At 46.7% G+C, this 20,351-nt stretch overlaps 1 protein-coding gene across 3 annotated transcripts in view; it reads right to left on the minus strand.

Moving 5' to 3' along the window:
* Positions 1–20,351, minus strand: part of CALN1 (calneuron 1) — a 130,651-nt gene that overhangs the window by 104,636 nt on the left and 5,664 nt on the right. For all 3 annotated transcript variants that reach the window (XM_027445955.3, XM_072026187.1, XM_013105853.5), the window contains exon 2: positions 10,680–10,804. In XM_027445955.3, the coding sequence (XP_027301756.1) occupies positions 10,680–10,797 (118 nt within the window). In that variant the 5' untranslated portion in view covers positions 10,798–10,804. The remainder of the gene's footprint in view (positions 1–10,679; positions 10,805–20,351) is intronic.

Here is a 20,351-nt window from a genome sequence, read left to right on the forward strand (position 1 = left end):
TGATGTGCATTCAAGAACATGAGAGTATCTTTTCACTACTAAGGCTTTAGTGTTTTTTTTTTTTCATTTTTGTTACAGAATTCTTAAAAAAAATAAAGAAAACATTTGACAAAGGTTTTGTGCTGCTCTGCAGTTAACTGAAAATTGAAAATACTAAATGCCAACATCTCTGAAAGTTGTATTTCTTGCTCTTGCTTATCTCGTGGTTGCTCCTGCAGAGGGTTGCAGTGCTGCTGCGGTGCCTGAGATCCAGGAAGGATGAGGTGTGGGACTGAGCAACTCCCTACCTGTCAAAGCTATCCAAATTCCAGACATCTTTGATCTTATCTACTTTTCCCTCTGTTCAATGGTGCCAGGACTTTGCATACCAGATCCCATGGACATCATGGACTGCAATTTTGTGCCAGGACTGATTTTGGGCATAGCCTACTTCATGCAACGCTCACATAGATCATGCTGGTGCTGGCAGCACTGCCCAACCCTTCTCTTTCAGTCCTCTTGCCCAGACCCAGTGCTTGTCAGTCAGACCATGGCAGCCACCATCCTCTACAAACACACATGGTGCAAGGACCACGGTGCCCGCAGCTCAGCCCCCGCTGCTGCTCTGGCAGTGCAGGACCCACATGTAGCAATATCACCCAGGGATGAGGTTTGTGCAGGACCTTCAGCTGACCTCAGTCTGCAACCCCCGCCCCCCGTTTTAACTCATTTCCTTCAGAGTGAATCATCTGATCCAGATCAGCATCAGCCTTAGAACTGCAGTGATTTCAGCCCATGCATCCACCACTGCAGTGGCTGCTCTGGCACTGAGGACTCACAAAGCATTTTATGAACTACTCCTCTCTGCTTGGCTCTGGAGGGCTTTGCTGCACACACACTGCTCCTGGAAACATCCCCAGTATCTAGTGCCAGAGCAGAGAAGTGAAGGTGGCCGAGATCTCGCTACACCTGCATGGCTTTTGCTGCTGAAGCTCACCAGGGTCCTGCATCCACATCCTCCAGGCACCACGGTCACCCTGCAAGATTGACACTCTTCATTTTCCCAGGCAGGCAGGAACTAAGACTGACTTCAAAGGGCTTGAGCTGATCCTCTTTGATGTCACCAAAGCCGGTCAAGCCTAAGAAAGCCATGCTCCCCCGCAGGGCTCCTGCTCCTTCCCCCAGAACCCAGCTGGCTGGTGACCGCAGTGCTGGGTCCTACAAAAGCTGTCAGTGGCTGCACGGGGTGCTGGCCACCTGCTCATTTTGCTCAGGGAAGTGCAGATCCAGCTCGGGATACACACACACATCACCTGCCCCTCCTGCCTTCCCCTGCTTTGAATTTTCAGGCAACTGCCCAGTGCAAACATGGGGAGAGAGGGAGAAGCAACAAACAGCCCTTGCTTCCTTTCCCTGACATTTGGCCCCCCATGGCAGCCAGAGAGCCAGAGGAATAGGGCTGGGGAACTGCTAGGGCTGTGTAACTCCTGGTGTCAGTTCAGTCTGCCACCCATCTGGACTTGCACCTCACCGAGTGACTTCTCGCTCTGCCAAGCCACTGGCCTGCTCCTCAGGAAGATAAATGCAGCTTCCCGTTAGCAGGGGAAGAGGATGGGGGCCGCAGCAGGCAAGGGCAGGGCTGCTGCCTGGTACCACCAAGCAGGTGCCCCAACAGCAGAACCAAGGGTGGAGCTGCTCACCTTGACATGGTATTGCTTTGCGCTGCATTTGAAATAAATCCATCTCTGTTTGTTTCAAGCCAGCATGTGCAAAAGAGCCAGCTGAAATACTCTCTGGATCATTGAGTTTTTCTCTGTGATATTCTTATTGTTATGGCAAGTCAGCGTTCCCCCATGCCAGTCCCCCCCAATTATCAACACACCCGGCTGTGACCACAGGCACTGGAACATAGGGAATGGGGCTCAAAGCAAAAGCCAATGCTCACAGAGAGCGGGATCCATAGATGGTGTTTGATCAGAGGTCTTGCGGCACCCAAAATAGCAGCAGATACATCACTCTCCTCTCCCTACACGAGTCCCACTGCTGCTAGGTAAACTGAGGCACAAAACATCAGCGATGGCCAAAGTATCCCAGTGAAGAACTAGATATAGATGTCTGTCAGTCCAGGTATCTAACTCCTAAAACTCATTATTTAGTGGGCAAAACTATTTTTGAACATTCCTCTCCAGAAAGCACTTGCACGCAGTACAGAACAGACGCTTTTTGCAGACATTCGTGGTTTGGTGAGGTGGCCGCCTCCACTGAGGCAAGGGAATTGATTCAAGGTTTGCTTGCAGTTTGCTACAGCTTGATGAAATGTAACATGCTCAAAGACACAGTGAACCAACACAGCCAGGCTGAAATATCAACCTCTGCAAATTAAAGGGGCACCTGATACTCTACAGCCTCATGCCACAAAAACAGCACATGGACCACGTGCAGATCATCACCTTAACATCCAAATCCTTAAGTATCATGGTAATTGAAGGAGGAACACATGAGGCCTCACTATAAGACATGGTCTGTGTCAGCAGAGGCCCAACAGTGCTCACAAGATCCTCAGGTCCAGCATTTCCCGTGGCTCCATCCTGTTCCTGCACTTGGCACCATCAGGACCAGTGCTCAGGTCCTCTTGCTCAGGTTGGTGCTGCAGGGATCCACCGGCATGCTGAGCTGTTCATCTTCCAAATCACCCTCTTGGCACCTTCTCTGGTCCCTCGGAGAGCCATGCATCACCCCCTGAGTCCAGTGCTGATAAGGGAGGCCCAGGAAATGAAATAAACACTGAGCCGTGGTCAGGACGTTTAACGCAGCATAAAGCCAGGACAGAGGCTGGGTTCATGCCTCGGTGCAGTTACTTTTATGAGCCATTTCTTCCTGTTTAATTTGCAGATGGGGACCAATTGCTCTGACTCTCCAGAGCTTCTGTAGTTTCTGCAGATCTGAGGTTTCCCTGTGCTCAGGAAGAAGCTAGACAGTCAAGATGCTCAGACACTCAGGTCAATAAAGCATCATCATCACTCCCATTTCCATGATGGAAAAGCCATTCCCAGAGAGCTTCAACCTGAAAGCTCTGCTCATGTAGGACTGCCAGCCCTATTCAGTCCCAAAAGCCACCGAGATGGACCAGAAAGAAGAGGTGAGTGTCTGATGGGGTGTGCAGACAGGGCACAGCTGGCGACCAGGGAGAAGATGGTATTTGTTTTCCTTTTCTTCCTGGTCCCATCTACGTGACATCCCCACAGGGGTCTCGGATGCCGTGACCCTACCCTGGTCCCCATCCTCCCATTGACAGCTAGAAGCCACTGCCTAGGGAGTACGTTTCTGAAGCAATAAGCTAACAGGTAAGGATGAGATCTCTGAGCCCACAAAACAACACTTACTGATACAAAAGTGACTTGCCAAAGCCAGGAGTTTAACGCAAAGGAGTAAAGGAACCTGAAAAATTAATGATCTGGCTGAGAAGCCTGCATGAAAAATTAAAAAATCCATATTAAAATTTGTATAAACGTGTCAGAGCAAGATTTAAATGCATTTTAAAGTATGCTTAGCTCTGGATCTGAATCTGCTCTGTTTCCGTGGCCCGGGGCAACGCAGGCAGTAAACGTTTTCTTACTGCACTGAGGGGCCCGCGTGCATGTGAGCACAAACGTCTGAGGCAGCCTGAGCAGCACCAGCCCAGAACAAGCCGCAGGAGCCAACCCAGCAGATTTGGAAGGGGATGGATGAAGACGCAGCCTGCAGCCCCCTTCCCAAAACCACCTTCATCCAGCTTAAAGATCCTCTGCTACAATAAACCAGAAACCCCCGAGTCCAAACCAAGGGTATCTGAGTCTCCACCACTAATAACTTGCTCGCCAGCCGGTTCCTATAACTATGTCAGCATAGTTGGAGTTCAAACAATCTCTTTAATTGTTGTCCAGATGGCGTCCCTGTAATTGTAATTTGTTGGCAGCCAACCTCATTTTATTTATACTCCCTTGCTTTAAGGACTCTTCCCTTGGAGATAATGCTGATGCCTGGTCCTGTATTTTGGGGGCAGGGGAATCAGGTGAAACATCTCCCCTTTTGGCCACATGGTCCTGGTGCACCAGGAAGAGGGGATACGGGATGGGGACAACAGAGCCTCTGCAAGCCCTTCCCAAAAGGTACACCCAAAACACTTTTGTCTCACCAGGTAATCCACCTGCTACTCTGGGTAGGGCTTGGGCTGTAATGTGTTGGAGAAATACTTTCTGTTCTGAAGTTTTGCCCCAATCCATAGCTTTCTGCCACCTCTCTCCTGAGGATTTCAGTCTTGCTGAGGTGCTGGAGAAAACTCAGTGCTGGCCTGCAAGCCCTGATGGTCCCTAAGGCAATGCAGCAGGTAAAACCCACAAGAGAGTTTCTTCTGTGAAACAGAGCCAGACCTCCCTGGGCTCAGCCACTCTGGGTGTCCAAGCACCCTGCTGGCTGTTTGGGGTGGGAACTGCCACTCATTTTAGCTGAAGAAACTTTCCTTGAGTCCAGATAGGAGAGGTTGGTGACTTGGGGGCTGGCTGGATAGACAACTGTCTGTCTGGGACATGCACGACGTGCTGCCACATTGTGCAAAGTGGGGGAAAAACTTCACAAGGGCAGCACAGGAGATCTCTTGTGCACCACCCATCCATTATGAGTATAAATCTCTCCTTCTGTGAACTCCTTCGAAGCTCACCAAGGGTAAGCCAGCACACAGCCTGGGGCATTTGCTCCATCAGCAGCTCTGCTCCTCCTCTGGACACACACAGTCTGGAGCAAATTTGCACCTTGCAATAAAACAATACTATGCAGAATATTAATACTGCACCAATTTTTATGATTTTTTAAATGCAGGCTGCTTCATACCTGAAACTACCTCGTCCCAAAGAAACCCCACACTGTAATTAAAATACATAACTGGAAAACCAGCAGAAGGAGCTCAGCAGAAGTCAGAGATAGAGCTGCTTCTGTCCACAGAAGAATCTGCATAGTGATGCTGCAGTTTTATATTCAGAGACACGAAACACTATTAAAGCCCAATATAAACCATAAATTATTCCATTTCCAGCCATGATCACTCACAACGGAGACACTGTGGATAAGCCTCTTTTTTTTAAAACAGAACTCTGCGAAAGAGAAAATAAGCTTTATACAGTTTCATCCACTTAATTAACAGGCTGCTCGCAGAGCTTACACTGAGCGGGGTCTCAGAGAACCTGTACCCATGTGCAAATCCACGGCTTATAGTGCATCCCAGCATGGCTCCCCCTTGCTATTTCCCCTATGCCAGCACAGTCCTTGCATCTCCAGCCTCACTACCAGTATGCTCATCCTCCCCCCGCCCCTTATTTCTCTCTTTCCACTCTCCGAAGTGTTTTTTTTTCCATGGGCAAAAAGCCGAGCGGAGCAGACGCAGCCTTGTTGCTGCTACATGAGTCAGTCAAGTGACTAATGCCTCTCCCTTTGGGTTTCCCTCCTCGAGCACACTGCTGCTCCCAACCGCTGTTGACCTCACCTGGGACATCCAAGCTGATCAGTGCCCCTCTGCCATACAGCAGCCAGCTGGCTGCCAGGCTGGAGGGGCCCTGGCTGCCCCTCTACCTCCTGTGCCCAGCAGCGGGATTGAAATCCCTGCTCACAAACAGGTCGGAGAAAATCGACAGCTGGAGAGAGATATGAGGAGCTGCAGGGCAACCCGGACTCTCCAGCATGCATGAGACTGTTTGCTGAGCTGTCCTGATAACATGGGAGTGAAAGAGGATCTGGATCAGCCACAGTCATTGTGGCTTATGGGGTTTCTACTAAACAACCCCCAGCTGAGACCAGAAGGTAACAGCACTCTGCAGCATCAGGGTCCCTCTCTTTCCAGGACTTGTATCATCCAAGGACCATCATATCAGACATCACAAGAGGGTAAACACCCCTGGTTTTGGCCTTATTTTCAGAGACAGGGCTAGAACAGCATGGCTGCAGTGGCAACGTGTGACTGTTTTACCCGGTGTGCCACCAGCCCCTTGACCGACCACCTCGCTGTGCTGCTGGGACTCCAGAAACAGCTGCAGCCCCAGCACACCTTCAGCCACTTGTCATTGCCTGCCTTATTGGCATGCGGGAGCCAACTACTAATTTAAAATCCATATGGGCATCATTTAGCCGTGGCCTTTAATTATCTCAAGAGCTGTTTTCCAATGTACTCTGCAGCCACTCTCTGTTGACTTCTACACAGAAGCCCAGGAAACAGCAACCCAGTCGAGACCTTCTGCAGGTGGCAGAACGGGGGTGCAGGAAAGAGGCAGAAACCAGGTAAAGAACATCCTGCAATGTGGTGTATAAACTATAATGATATCAAAGTCCCTAGATTCTTGCCTTGAAGCTTACTGCACCCCAGACTCATGAAGTTTTGTCCCCACCTCATGGGATGCTCTGCCGACATCTCCAGTTTAGACAGGCAAAGCCATACACTGGCATTTCCACTCAGGGTGTCCGCCTTAAGGACTGCATCAGGCTGGTCAGCCTGATGTCTACAACCAAAAAAAAAAACATCTCCCAACCTAGAAAAAGCCTTGAAGGTACCACAGACCCCACCTGGGGCAGTTCCTATTTGGTCTAAGTCACCAGATGCCAATAACTTCCCTGCTGCCACACAGCAAGGTTTGTTTCCGCATGGGCACTGCTGATTTCAGAAAAATCTGGGTCATGCAAGGATTTGTCATGATGTCTTTCTGGACAAATAGCTGCTGCTGTGGTCCGCATTTGGGTTTCCTCTGCAAAGCGCTCTGACTATAATTCATTTCACAGACACTTTCTGCAAAGACTACTTATAATGCATGTGCCTTCCTTCAGGTGATATTTGTCAGATTCCTACTATGGAAATGTTTTTACCTCCTGACAATACCCTTTAGATAGTGCCTATGGAGGTGGATGACTCAAGCTTGACATGATGATTTCCATCCACCATTTTTTATTAAAAATACTCCTAGCAGTTTGCAACGTGAAGACAGAAGCTGGACTTAAAAGGAATGTGGAAACCACAAAGTATGCACAAATTGTGCCACAATTTTATGTCAAGCAACAACAGCCCAAAAAGCTACATGCAAAATAGTTCCTCCCAGCCCTAATTTGTAATCTCCTGCCCAGAAATCGCTAAGCATATGGCAATAATATTCATCTGAGATCCCACCACACTCCATGGTCCCTGAGAGACAGGTTATGGATGGCCTGCCACTTTCAACTTCGTCATTTACTTGGTGTTACAAAGTTAAGTATCGCCTAATATAGCTTTCTGTGAGTTAATTCCCTTTGTGACGGTGACAGCTTCTAAAAACCCTCACGCTACTACAGCACTGCAAATAGCAAACACCGCTGCTAGGAATAGACAAGCCATCAGCAGAGTGACCTGCTATCTCTCCAGCTTCTTTCCTTGCTGCCAGCATAGTATTTAAAGCAGGATGGAAAAAAACAGAGCAGAGTTGAAGCTGACAGATGGCTGATTCAAGTTGGGAAAGTTTTCATAGGAGGAAAATAACCAGTGGGAGAAGCAGCAGAGCAGCATCCAAGACACACTGCTCTGAACCGCGAGTGTTCAACCAAAATACCTGGGCTCCTTCCCCATTACGTTGCATGAGGTCAGAAATATTTTTCATTTCATGATCTCCATATTATCCTTCATACCTCGCACGCAGGCTGCAAACACATGGCATTTGTCGGTATGTGTTGCAGGGACACACAGCGGCAGCAATGCTGCGTCCCAGTCGGGCTGCGCAGCACCTTCTCCCTGCAGCAGCCCAGAGCTCACGCTTGCAGAAATCCTTCATAAAGCAAACAGCACTGAGATGTGCAACGCTAGACATGAAAAACAAACAAACAAACAAACAAACCCACAACCAAACAAAAAAAAAAACAGCTGGGAAAAAAAAATACACTGACACTTGTAGGAGCCTCAAGTGCACAGGAGCATAATAGAAAATTCCTATTGACTTCCCCAGGAAGAGCGTCAAACCTTTAATGCTTTAATGCGTGTGACTGGAATTTGTCAAAAGACTGGGACTCCCTTGGGATCAAAATCTCATTGAAAAAGAAACCACAGGGAATTTGGCACCTCTTTCCCAGCCTATGTGATTAAATGCAAATATGTTATTGGCATAGAGCTATCACAGCTTAATATATCCACAAAGCTCCCATACAGTGACATTAACTTCTCAAGGAAGAACATTTTGTTACTCACCCTGAGATAATTCATGCTCAAAGACAGGAAGGCTATTTCTGTTTTGGGTTTGGACACTGAGCAGTGCTACCTTCAGCACAGCTGGGCACTAATCTAGTACTAGTGACAAATCCCAGTAAGATAGCGACTGCCAACTTAATATTACATATGATTTCCAATGGGTAGGCTGTGCTCTGCTAGCTAGCACACAGAAAAACATCTCCAGTATCTTATGCTGCTCCGGCTTTAGCGGATGTGAATGAATTCAGTGCCACTTCTGCATTCACAGGTGGAAAAAAAATGGCCTGAGGTTGAGCTCTTCTCTGCTAAGCTAAGAACTGGGGCATATCTTCGTGGCAAAGATATAAAGCCCTTGAAAATAGGTGTTTGTAAAGCAAAAGGCTGTCAGAAAAAATATAACTAAATTCTAACAAGGAGCCTGTGCTTAACAGCCAGAGAATAAATGGATGATAAGTTAAAGAGCTCTAACCATTCTCCTGAAGAACGAGGGGGATACTCTTTGTGAGCAGACATGAATGAAATCTGCTGCTCTCCAGTTCAATAGCACAGTTATAATAGGGCACAGACCAAATTAAATGGATGCAGCACTCACATTAGCAGTGACTTGGTCACTGCCTTCTCAAAAGACAGCTCCTCTACGCATAATTCACTTCATTTGCTGTTAATTAACGGCAATGACCCACAGTGTCTCGAGCGCTGGTTACTCCTCGGGGAAAGCAGGTTCCCACACTGCTGCTCCCAACCCAGAGATTCCAGTGGGACGGTGATGCTGAGTGGGCTGCAGAGGCTTGCAAACCACCCAACGTGGCTTGGGGAGACAGCAGGGAGACATGGGAAGGATGAGAATGGGGCTGAGCTTCTGCGTGTGACCTTTCTTCCCACATCCAGACACAGACCTCTTCCGTGCAAACAGAAAAAAATCAAAGAGGAGTTTCCCTCTCACAACAGGATCACCACAAGTGTGGGCTACAGCCCTGATGCCACTTGAATCAGCTCTTGACATCTGTCTACAAATCTCAAAGGCAGTTATAGCAGAAGTGCTCTAATCAGGTAGGCATAGCAGAGAAACCTTTGTTCTCTGAATTTAAAATAAACAAGACCTCGTCCAATGTCGTCCTGTCTGTGTGCAGCCAACCCCTCTCATCCTGAACAGAGACAACAGCTAAAGGATACACAGAAGCAGAGCCAGTTCACTTCTGTTAGAAAACACAAAACCTTCAAGCAAAGCTCCAGTAACCTGGGAGAAGTGCCCAGAAGATGCCTCTGCAACCCTTGTTTGCCTTGGGTCCCAGCTTGGCTGCACTGAAAGTGGTTTCTCACACGACTCATCTCACCTGAAATGCTTTCTGCACATACATATTGGGAAAAAGAGAGGCAGTGACAAATACTCTGAGAGCATTCTGTTTCTACATTAGGTAAGTTATTACAAAGTTTGCAAAACCAAAGCTGAAGGTTCACAGTTGAAAACGCTTGAAAACTGAAGTCTGATTCACTAAGTGCAGGTGAAATGAGGGACGGAGGGCAGAAATGTTGGCTTTCTGTTTTGCCAAAATGCTCCCAACCTGTCCTGGAAGGGCTGTTTCCACCTTGCACCATTCCCTTGCTCATTTACTCATCAAGTTCTCCACCGAGAACGCTGGCTATGATCGTGGCTTGTACCAAATGTCCACTGGGAAGCAAACCAAAAGCTTCGAATTGTTCCACAGCCCTCAAAGACCAGCTGTCAACAACATTAACTTTTGCTTAGAAATGACCCTAGTGAGCCACAAATTGTGTAGAAAAGGAGACTTTCCCGCCACGAACCAGACTGGGAGTCTACCTGGCCTCACATCCCGTCTGCAGGGCAGAAGGGAGAAGCAACCACCAGCTTCCAGAGGGGAAAAATGGTGGAGATCCTACAGGCAGCAGATGTGGATGACTTTTCTGATAGCCTTTGCCAGTCTGAGACCGGTCTGTGCTCCAAATCACTGACCTGGAAAGGGGAATTTTAAAGCTCTTTCAAGCTTCCTAAGCCACAAGCCACCTCTGAGCATCTTGTTACACTGCAAAACAGAGAGAAGCCTCCCTTTTGAAAGGGCACAAAGCAAATGAGAAGACTTGCTCAGGAAGAGAGCTTCAGCTCTGCAGGTTCCTGGGGAAAGGCTGAAGACATCTTAATACAAACATATTAGTTCCACTTTTTCTCTTAACAATTTTGCCAATAAAAAGCAGCCTTACTCTTTTAAAAACTGCTTTATTTCTAGGCAGAAGGACAATATCAGAGTTTAAAATCAGCCCTCAGCTCCAAACATAACTGTGGTTGGGGACTGTTTTTTGTCCCAGATCTGCTGAGCCGTCTCACTTCCCACTTGCCTTTCACTCCTTGCTTCAAGGGGAGAGCACTTTTCAGGTTATTGCACGGCAATGCTACCAAGAAGGTGAAAACAAGCCTTTCCAGTTCTGAGCCCCCTTGGAAAAAAGCAATGACATTGCTCACCATCCAATTCCTCCACAGAGATATTTGCTAGCTGTTCACTGTCGCTGCCGGCGGAGAGCGATCGGTTCAGGTAGTTGCCTTTGTACAACAAGCCAGCTGTTACATGGTGGAATGGCATCTTCTCCCTGGGCACAAGAGAAAAGGGAAGAGAAAGGCTTATTTTAATTATTTCTCATTGCTTTCTCTGAACAGTGCAATAGCCTGCCTTGAAAGAGCAGCCGGACCAGTCTTCTGAATCCTACACCAGGGAACGTGCACCGAAGTTGGGTGCATGACTGATGGATTGCAGATTTTATTTAGGTCTGAAACAGGAGCTAAACAATCAGGGGGGAAAAATCAGCAGCTTCTTTATGCAGGGCAAGAGTTAGCAGAGACTGAGCAGTGGTGCCTTAGGAAAATATGAGTCTTTAACAGTCATATTGCAGCTTTCAGCATAGAGATATAGTATTTGATAATAATTATATAGTGCATAGGGGTCTACACTGACATGCAATTAAAAAGCCACAGGCTCCAGCAGCATGATTTCCACAGTCATGAAGGGTCTGGACGCCAGCATCTGACCCCGCTCTGGAGCGCTGGGACCCCTTGGATGGATCAGCCCCTGAGCAAGACACACGTTGCAGCAGTGCCTCCAATCCAGACTTCAGTGGCCCTTGCTGAAAGAAGAAAATTCACATTCGAGCAGGGCCCAACAAAGAAGATTTTCATCTCACAAATATGACAGCTAAGAAAAAATACTGCTCGTTGGGAGACTGTAGCAGGAAACTGTTTGCAAACTTAGCAGGTATAAACACCGCAGCCTAGTGAAGGGCAGCCATCTGCACAGACAAAAGTGGAAATTACTGTCAGCAGCACTTACACATTGATTTAGGATACACAAGAAAGAGGCAAGTTTGCCAAAGTCAATTGAAATATTAAGAGGAAGATTTGTCATACCCTTGGCTGGTTTCAATCAGCGAAGCCCCATCATGGGCCTATTGCATTTTATACTGTAGGGTTCCCGCAGCTCTAAATCAGAGAAGCCAACAGAGCCACCCAGGCACCACTAGGGATCTGGCTGTGGGTCTCCACCATGGCAGGAGCGTGGCCAGGCTGCATGGTTCAGTGCAGACCACAAATATACGCTTACACGGCAGCTTTGGCAGAGCACACTCCTTCACACCTGCAGGGGACGTGGCCCCTTCAGAAACAAGCTCCAAGGACATCCGCACTCTAGCCATGCCAGGACACCAAGGTTTCTTGGCTATAAAGAGGTAAGTACCACCTACTGCAGCACTCCCCAGCCAACACTACAATTACGAAGATGATCTGGCTCTTCCACAGCCTTATGTTCCCACGACAGTCAATAAAACAGATATATATATACACATACACATCTAATATACACACACATCCAAGTACCACTTCGGCAACAAATGACTTGTTGCTTCACTGAGTTAGTAAAAGCTTTAATAGACTCACCAAGAGCAAACTAACCTCGAGACAGCGGAGAGGGAAGAAAAGCCATGAGGTTTCTTTCACATTGCTTAGCACGTCCCTAGAATCTCTCTCACAGTAATTATGTAAATAAATCCTAATCGTAATTTTAAGTATTTTTATTTGGGAGCCAGTTTCTTCAGCAGCACATTAGAAACCGTAAACAAGGTTTTCTTTTTCATTAAGCATATCTGTAATTTCCCAGCACTTGCCAATTAATGTATTTCATTCTGATAGTTGCTCACTCTGACATATTGCTCTGCACAAAGACAGCGATTTTTCCTTCCCACAGAACGACATGCGGCCGATGTCAGCTTTGGTGCTGTCTTGGATCCCAACAAGCAGGGCTGGAGAGACACTTCCAGCACTTTGCGCCACCCTCATTACCTTCCAGCCCCACCATAAAGCATTCAGACAGAAATCGATCCAGGCTTTCTCTCCATAATCACAAGCCCGATGTAAAAGCAATTACATTGCTTTTCAAAACCCTACCAAATTAAAGAGAGATTTAAATCTATCGCCTGCAGCAGACCAGGCGGAGCTGCATGCAATGAGCCCATGAGCTGCGGCCGGCTGTGATGCAGTGGCAGCACCGGCACCCACGCGGGACTCACCCATGGCCAGAGGAAGGGCATGGAGTGTATTTCAGGGCACTAAAGCATTCCTGAAATTGCTCCTGCTTCTACAAGCATTAAAACAAAATCAAACAAACAAACAAAACTAAAAAAAAAAAAAAAAGCATTTCCCCTGAGGGCTGAAGTACCTAAAAGCAGCCCCCACCTGGGATCTAGTAATGCATTTTAATACCGTGTGGGACCCATGATATCCCAGAGTGAGAGATTTTGGATTTAATTCAACCACCTAGGTATATTATTTTTTCAAAAGCGCCAAGATTATTCAACAGAAACCCTGCAGAGCTGCTGGAATTCAGCAGCTCTCAGCCTGCCTCCAGCTTTAAGAGATGCTCAAAGCCAGCCCAGCAGCAGCTCCGGAGCCAGACATCCACAGGAGGACATGCAGCCACCCTTCAAGAGCACAAAGGGTCCTGCAGATGGAACCCGTCTGTCAGCACAGAACTTGCACAGGGGGAGAAAATGGCAGAAATGGGCATCGTAAGGTGTGGGCCATGGGAGAGCTCAAAGCACAGCATCATGTTTTGCAAAGCACCATGTGTTGAAATACGTAAAAAGCTTAATGAAAATATGTAGGTGCCCGATGTCAGTGTGGGAACAAAAGGTCTGACCTAGCACAGACCTGCTTGGTCCAAATTACTTCTGGATTTAGCCAAAAGGCCTGTGTTAGAAATATAGGAACTTTAAGCTGGCCTGCAGCTGCCCCATCTATTGCCAACCGAGATCCCAGCAAACTCAAACCATAAACGAACTGGTGATGATGGGACTGCCCTGTACCACGGTGATGCCCATCCCAGCTGCATGGCTGGCAGTGATGCTGATCTTCAGGATGCTGAGCACTTCCTCCTACTTCAGTGTGTTAAGTTTGCAACAACGTACACCCGCATCCTCTGGATGGGTGCAGGGAAGATGCCCCAGCTCTTGCCCATTTTACGGAGCTGTACATGACCTTGAGGACACTGGTAAGCAGCATTGTTTGCTCCCTGTCTCCAACAGACACATTTCCCACAAAGCACATTGCAAACTGAAAGAGGTTTCAAAGGCATAGTGGGATTTCAAAGCAACAAAATCTCCTTGAATAATATGAAAACATTGACATTTAACCAAAAAAAAACCTCAAAGAACCCATAAACGTGTGTATGGAAATGTTACCATGGTACCTTGCCAAGGTTTCAGTCTCTGCGCCAAGCTCACCAGCAGGTTACATCCCCCGTAACGCCCGGCAGCAGCACTGCCAGCCTTTCCTTTCAGCACAACCACATTTGTGAAATTTATAAGATGTTCGTAAGCAATTTTCCATCAGAAAAAAAAAGGCAGTTACACGATGCTCACATGTCTGCACTCACTCCAGTTTGCATTCTTCCCCAGCTCTTGTGATATGTTTTTTAAAAAGGCTTTCACACCCAATTGAAAATCTACACAGCTATTAAACTGGAAGGTTTAGCTTAAGCATCAGTGAACGAGATGGAATCGGGATCAATTTGTATCGATCCTGGATGTCCCCTGGTAGTTACCAATTTGGAAAAGATTTCTTGCTAACCTCTTTCCCACCTCTTCCTACATACAGCACAAAATGATGCCCAGAGGTTGATCCTGGTTTTACAGCCTCAGGCTCATGACATACATCACTTGCACTGCCTGGCCTGGACCGTGTATTTGCCTTCTGTATTCAGCTGTAATTTGGTGGGTCTGGGCTGCTGCCCTGGGAGTTGTATGGCACCTGGGCTAACGTCCCATCCTGGATGCTGACCAGCCCCACAACCACTGACCAGACAGAAACAATGCTGGTGAGGACTGGTGGGAATGTGGTAAGACTGAGGTGTCCATCTCTCCCATAAACCTGGCTGAAGCTGAGCAGAGGATTCAAGCTGATGGTATGTGAAAACACACACATGGGTGGGCAAGCACACACGTGCAGTGCAATAGTGTAAAGTTCATTTTCATAGGGATAAAATATACGGGAATCCATAGAAAACCCATGAAGCAACTGGATGGTAGGAAAACCAAAACAGTAGTTGTAAAGTCTTACAACTCTGCCCAAAAATCCTTATAAAAGTCATCAATTGAAGTAATGGCAATAATGATGCTTCTTCCTGGACAGAGCAACATTATAATATCTAAGGCAAATAAGAGTGGTGACTTCCAAAAATGTCCCTCCTTTTTCCCAGAGCTGAATGATTGCCATTATCTTTCCAGGCAGGCTGTGTAATAACTCACACTTTTTAGCTGGATCCAAAAGGAAAAGCAAATAGAGTCCTATGTACCACCTGGGAAATTCCTGGGCAATTTAATCCTCTGTGCTCCGGGCGTAACACATCAGACAGGGGACAACAGCATCTTTCCAAAGAGTCTTCATTACTATTCTGATCTGTTTTTCTTTCCCTGCTGCCCATGCCTCTCACCCAGGCAGGCAGCAACAGCTGAGGGATGCAGCCAGCCCCTGCTCTCTGGCATGGGAGCAACAGCACTGGACTAAATCCATACGTCTCTGCTTGTAGCCAATATATTTAAAGGAAAGCAAGTCAAGCGTTTTGTTGCAGACACGTGGCTTTGGCAAAATCCTTCTGCTAGGAAGAGCACTAAGTCACTCTGTACCTTATCACCTGCGTTTGCTATTGCTAACAATAGGTTCAGAGAGAGGATTTTTTTATTATTTTGTGCAAAAACTTGGCACCTCCAGTAAAATATGAGCCCGAGCTACCAAAGGAAAGCCTGAAGGGCTCAAAGAATCTCATTTTGGCGCAGGGAGAAACTCTGAGGATGTGGGGAAGGGGAGCACATCAAGAGCTCTGTAATGAGGTGTGGGGATTTAAGCTCCCACAATAAAATGCAGAAGTCTTATTTAATCAGTCTCAACTCAGGTGTGTAAAGAGACGAAGGAATGAAAAGCGTGCTCAGGCAGATGGCTTTTTCTGTAGCTACAAAATCAATATGAGTGGGTCTTGGAAGGGCGCCTTGGGATTGAGAAAAATAAGGTCTGGTGCAAGGGAGCCTCCAAAGGAAAGCCCTAAAATAGATCCTTCCACGGAGGAAAGTCTTTGAGGAAGTTCTGGCTATTGATACCAAATAAAGTCAAATCCCCCCAAAACACATGGAAAAGAACATTTGTGCCATATACAAGCAGATCTATTGCAGGAAGAGAAAGGCAAGAACTTCCCCGCTCCTGGTCTGCTGCTGCAGCCTGCATAGAGCAATAAACACACCGGGCCATTTTGGAAAGCCAAATTTCCTCAGACTGTAATGCAAAATCATTGGGCTGTGAGTGCAAATGAGCCCTAAAGCTTCCTCTGAAAGGGTTTTGTTTCTAGTTCTGGCAAACAGGACTAATCCCACTTTCTGAGAGCAGGGTTGCTAATCAGAAGCTAGACGTTGTATTTACACTCTGTGCTATGTAATATTTTCATAGAGCAAATCCATCCAGTTTCATTCCACACCTTTTACGAGGATATAAAGACTGCAAACATGAGACCCTAACCCACAGCGTGCATGCACATGAGCTGCACCATGCATTTGCTGGTGGTGATGCAGGTACAGGCTAAAGCTGGCTCCCAGGGACCACTTCCAGCTCTGGCCACGTGTCCCCATCCTAACCACACAATACGTAGCATTTGTGCTGGATGAGATTATTTATTTGCATTAGCTTAAGAAAATATTCCCATTTCAGAAAATGACCAAGAAAATAAAGATCTTCCCTTTGCTGGCTGATATTGGGTTGGGACACTAGCAATAAAGTTCCCCATGGTGATAGTGGGTAAAAGGACTTTACAAACCTTGGGCCACGTTCAGAATTTAAGGATGTAACCATGGAAAAAGTCCTCTGAAATGAAGAAAACAAGCTCTGAGTGACAAGCCTAATGGATGTAGTGCCACAGAGGCACTTCACAAGCCACAAACTTCCAGGTTTGAAAACTACAAAGCAGTAGGCACTTCAGATGGTTTTGCACTCTCCACCTTCTCCAGAATATCTGACAATTAAGAAGAAGAGGAAGGTCACTTTTAAAAACATCACATTGCTAAACAACTGAAGCTGCACAGCTGCCTTTGAATCCTGCATGGCAGAAAGGAAGAGCTGAGGATGCCAGGTCAAGTATAAAATAATGCACGTTTCTTTCTGAATGCTGAACATGTGAGAACACAGTGGGATAGCTATAAATCACAGTTGTTGTTTGTTATTTTTTAACTATGGCCCAGGCTGATCCTCAGCTTAAACCGCCAGGAGGAGAGGGCTGCAGTGACCTGATAGCTCCGTACCCACAGGGCAAGCACATCACAGAAAAGGGTATAAAGATGCTTTTCCATTCCCAAACAGGCTTAAACTTGCCGTCACAACCAACTCACCAGCATTTCATCCATTCACACAATCTTCTCAGTCTCCAAACCCATTCACAGCCAGCAATCCCAAGCTTTTTGTCTTCCTTCTCCCACTTTCTGACATTTCTGCAGCCCCCTACCTCTGGCTGCAGGGGTGGAGTTCAGCCATGGTTAGTCCAAAATTTCCAATTTCACATAAACCACAGCTGTCTTTGAAAGCTGACATTAAAAAGCAAAAGAAAAGTCAACTATGCAACAAAAACCCAAACCTTCCTCTCTCCCCCTTCCTCTTAAAATTCACCTGAAAACTGGAAAAAAAGGCAGTCTTGGAAATGGAGCTTTTAGCCCTTGGCAGGCTGTGGTGTGTGAGCACCAGCCTCCCATCCCCTTCTATAGGCACGGCTCCTCTACAAGGAGGCTGGACCGGTAGTGTGCATCAGGCAGGCACTGCCAGACAAACAAATAAACAAACAAAAACAGAGAAACAAACAAACTAAAACATAAAAAACATTGTTTGAGGACACAGTAAGGCTTTATGAGAGGAAAAATGCATGCTACTAAAAAGCTTTAAAATCTAAAGGTGAAAGGCTTCCGTGATGGGAAGATGAGGCTATAAACATGCAAAGTGGAAATTAAGCAAGAGTTTTTAATGGCGAAGGTGATTAACCGTTGGAACAAACTACCAGGACAAGCGACACATTGCTATCTCCCAGACAAGACCAGATGTCTTGCTGGAAGACATGCTTTAGCCAAGCGCAAGCTACTGCACTCAGTGCTGGAGGTAACCGGGTGAAATCTAACGGCTTGTGACGCATCATTTTCCAAATGAGATGATCATAAAATCATGATCATAGAATCAGATCATAGAATCACAGAATGGCTTGGGTTGGAAGGAACCTTAAAGGTCATCCAGTTCCAACTGGGATGCCAACCAGGCAGGGATGCCACCCACCAGATCAGGTTGCCCAGGGCTTCATCCAACCTGGCCTTGAAAACCTCTAGGGATGGGGCATCCACAGCTTCTCTTGGGCCTTAAAATCCAGGAGTCCGTGCAGACACCCAAAGGGACTAAGCAGCCTCGAGGCCGAGATGAGAACACACTGAATAGAACCATCAGCCGTGCTCTCCTCCCTGGGCATTGTCCCAGCCTCCTTCTACCTCACCTTTGCTTTGCCTTTCCCTACCAAAGCTATGCAGCTAACACTGCCAAAGAGACCAAAGTCACTGCATGCCCTTCCCAGCAATCTGAAAGTTCTCCTCCCACCCTCACCCAGTCCTCAGCTTCCCTGGTACTCAGGAGACAGGGCCATGGGCAGAGTCAGCACATGGCACATTAGGCTGAGCACGCATCGCAGGTCAATGGTGCAGGAGAGGCTTTGTGCCGTCATCCGCATCTTTTCAGACCATGTCACCCAGCCCTCCAAAGGTCCACACTGCTTAAATACAAAAATATCAGATTTCTTGCTTAGCTTATTTCTTTCAGAGTGGGAGACACCGGCACAACAAGGTAACACAGAACCAATTACCCTGCGTGTGTCATCACACAGGGAAACGAGGTCCTTGCTGTCAGTGAGAGAAAAAGGACAGCAGAGCTTTTAGCTGAGATGAAGAGAACATCAGAACAGCCAGAAAATGTCACTTGTGCATCTCTAGTCCCTCCGTAATGCATTTCTACACATTCCTCTGCTCTGTTCAATGGGCTTCTCCTTCACTAACAACTCTTGGGTGTTTGCTTATCAAGAGTGTCTTGGGGACAGTTTTCTGAGCATGCTCCTGTTCACTTACTCATGTCCAGTTGCCTTCATTTCACATGCATAAATCAGACATGAAGACATTATTAGAAGCAATTGCTGGCACCCCCAGCACACTGAGCAAGCATCCTATTTAAGAAAACAATATACAATGGATTATTCATAACAGACTGAGTGCGTCACAGATGAGTAATTATAAACATGAAATATATCAATAATGACAATTTTTACAGCAGATTTAACAAAGCAACACACTACAAATACCCTGTTGGTTGCTTATGTATTATTAATGAAATGCCAAAACATTTAGTTTTTTTAATAGGACAATTCATTACTCCCAATAAATGTGACTTATGCCAGGCCTCTTCTTTAAAGGAGCCTTTGGACATCTGGTGAGGGTTCATTTTTAACAGCACTAGCTGATGGTTCCTACAGAAACTTTCCTTGGAGCTATGATGATGGGAGTCTTCAACATATATAAATGAGACAGTGAGTAATTAAAGTGGAGAGGGTAATCACAACACTGGAATAATTTTAGTATAACTTGAGGTGGGTCATATTATAAGATTCAAAATGATTCAAAGATACACTCCAAGCACTTCTCCACCCCAGACATCCAGGGCTGTTAGTTTCTTTGGTAAAGTGTCTTCACACGCACAGTATGACCCAACTTTAAAACACAATCCAGACTGCAACGCCTTACAAACCCAGTTTGCTGGAGAGGATCAGCTGACCCCAGTGAACACCCACCCCAACAAGAAGTTTTCAGAACCACGTCATTAATAATAACCGGGCTAGTTATTACCAATTACTATTATGCCAGGAACTCAGTATGATAGGAAAGGGTTCAAAGGCTGTTGCAGTCATGGCACCACTTTATGCAGAAAACTGGAAATATCAGCTGCATTTGGAAGCACAGGATGCGTTGCATTACAAAGAAGGCAACCAGGGTAACTTTGCCCATCCACAGCAGCTGCTTAAAGCCAACCACAAGTCCATTTAGCTGCTTATGGGACAAGTATATAGGTAGAGCCCAAACCTGCCATGTTCTCCATCTGTGCACAGCAGTGGGGAGGGATGGCTGCTGTCAAAGCCCTGGAGCAACGATGCTGCAAATCACTGATGCACTCCCTGAACTCAGATCTGAGCACATGCTAGAGCACCTTGTCCCCCAAGACCTTGATTCACAAGTAAGCAGACCCTACCAGAGAGAGCTCAGCAGCCCTAAGAAACTCTGCGCTTCTTTCTTTTCCTTCCAGCTACTGGTCTTTGGAAGATTATAGCAAAGCTGTTCCAAGAAACCAAAATACTGCTGGAGCGCAGTATTTAGCTCTTGGGGTGGCACAAATTACAGCATCCTTATTTTTATGTCAGTATTTATTTGAAGGAAATGTACAACAGAAATCTGACACTAGCTGTATTTTAAACCCACGAGCACTCTGTAAACAAGCTAGACCCAGAGAGATTTGTATGTTTCTTCTTGAAACATAAGGAGAACCACC

This window comes from Anas platyrhynchos, chromosome 20 (assembly GCF_047663525.1).
Source record: "Anas platyrhynchos isolate ZD024472 breed Pekin duck chromosome 20, IASCAAS_PekinDuck_T2T, whole genome shotgun sequence".
Lineage (NCBI taxonomy): Eukaryota > Metazoa > Chordata > Aves > Anseriformes > Anatidae > Anas > Anas platyrhynchos.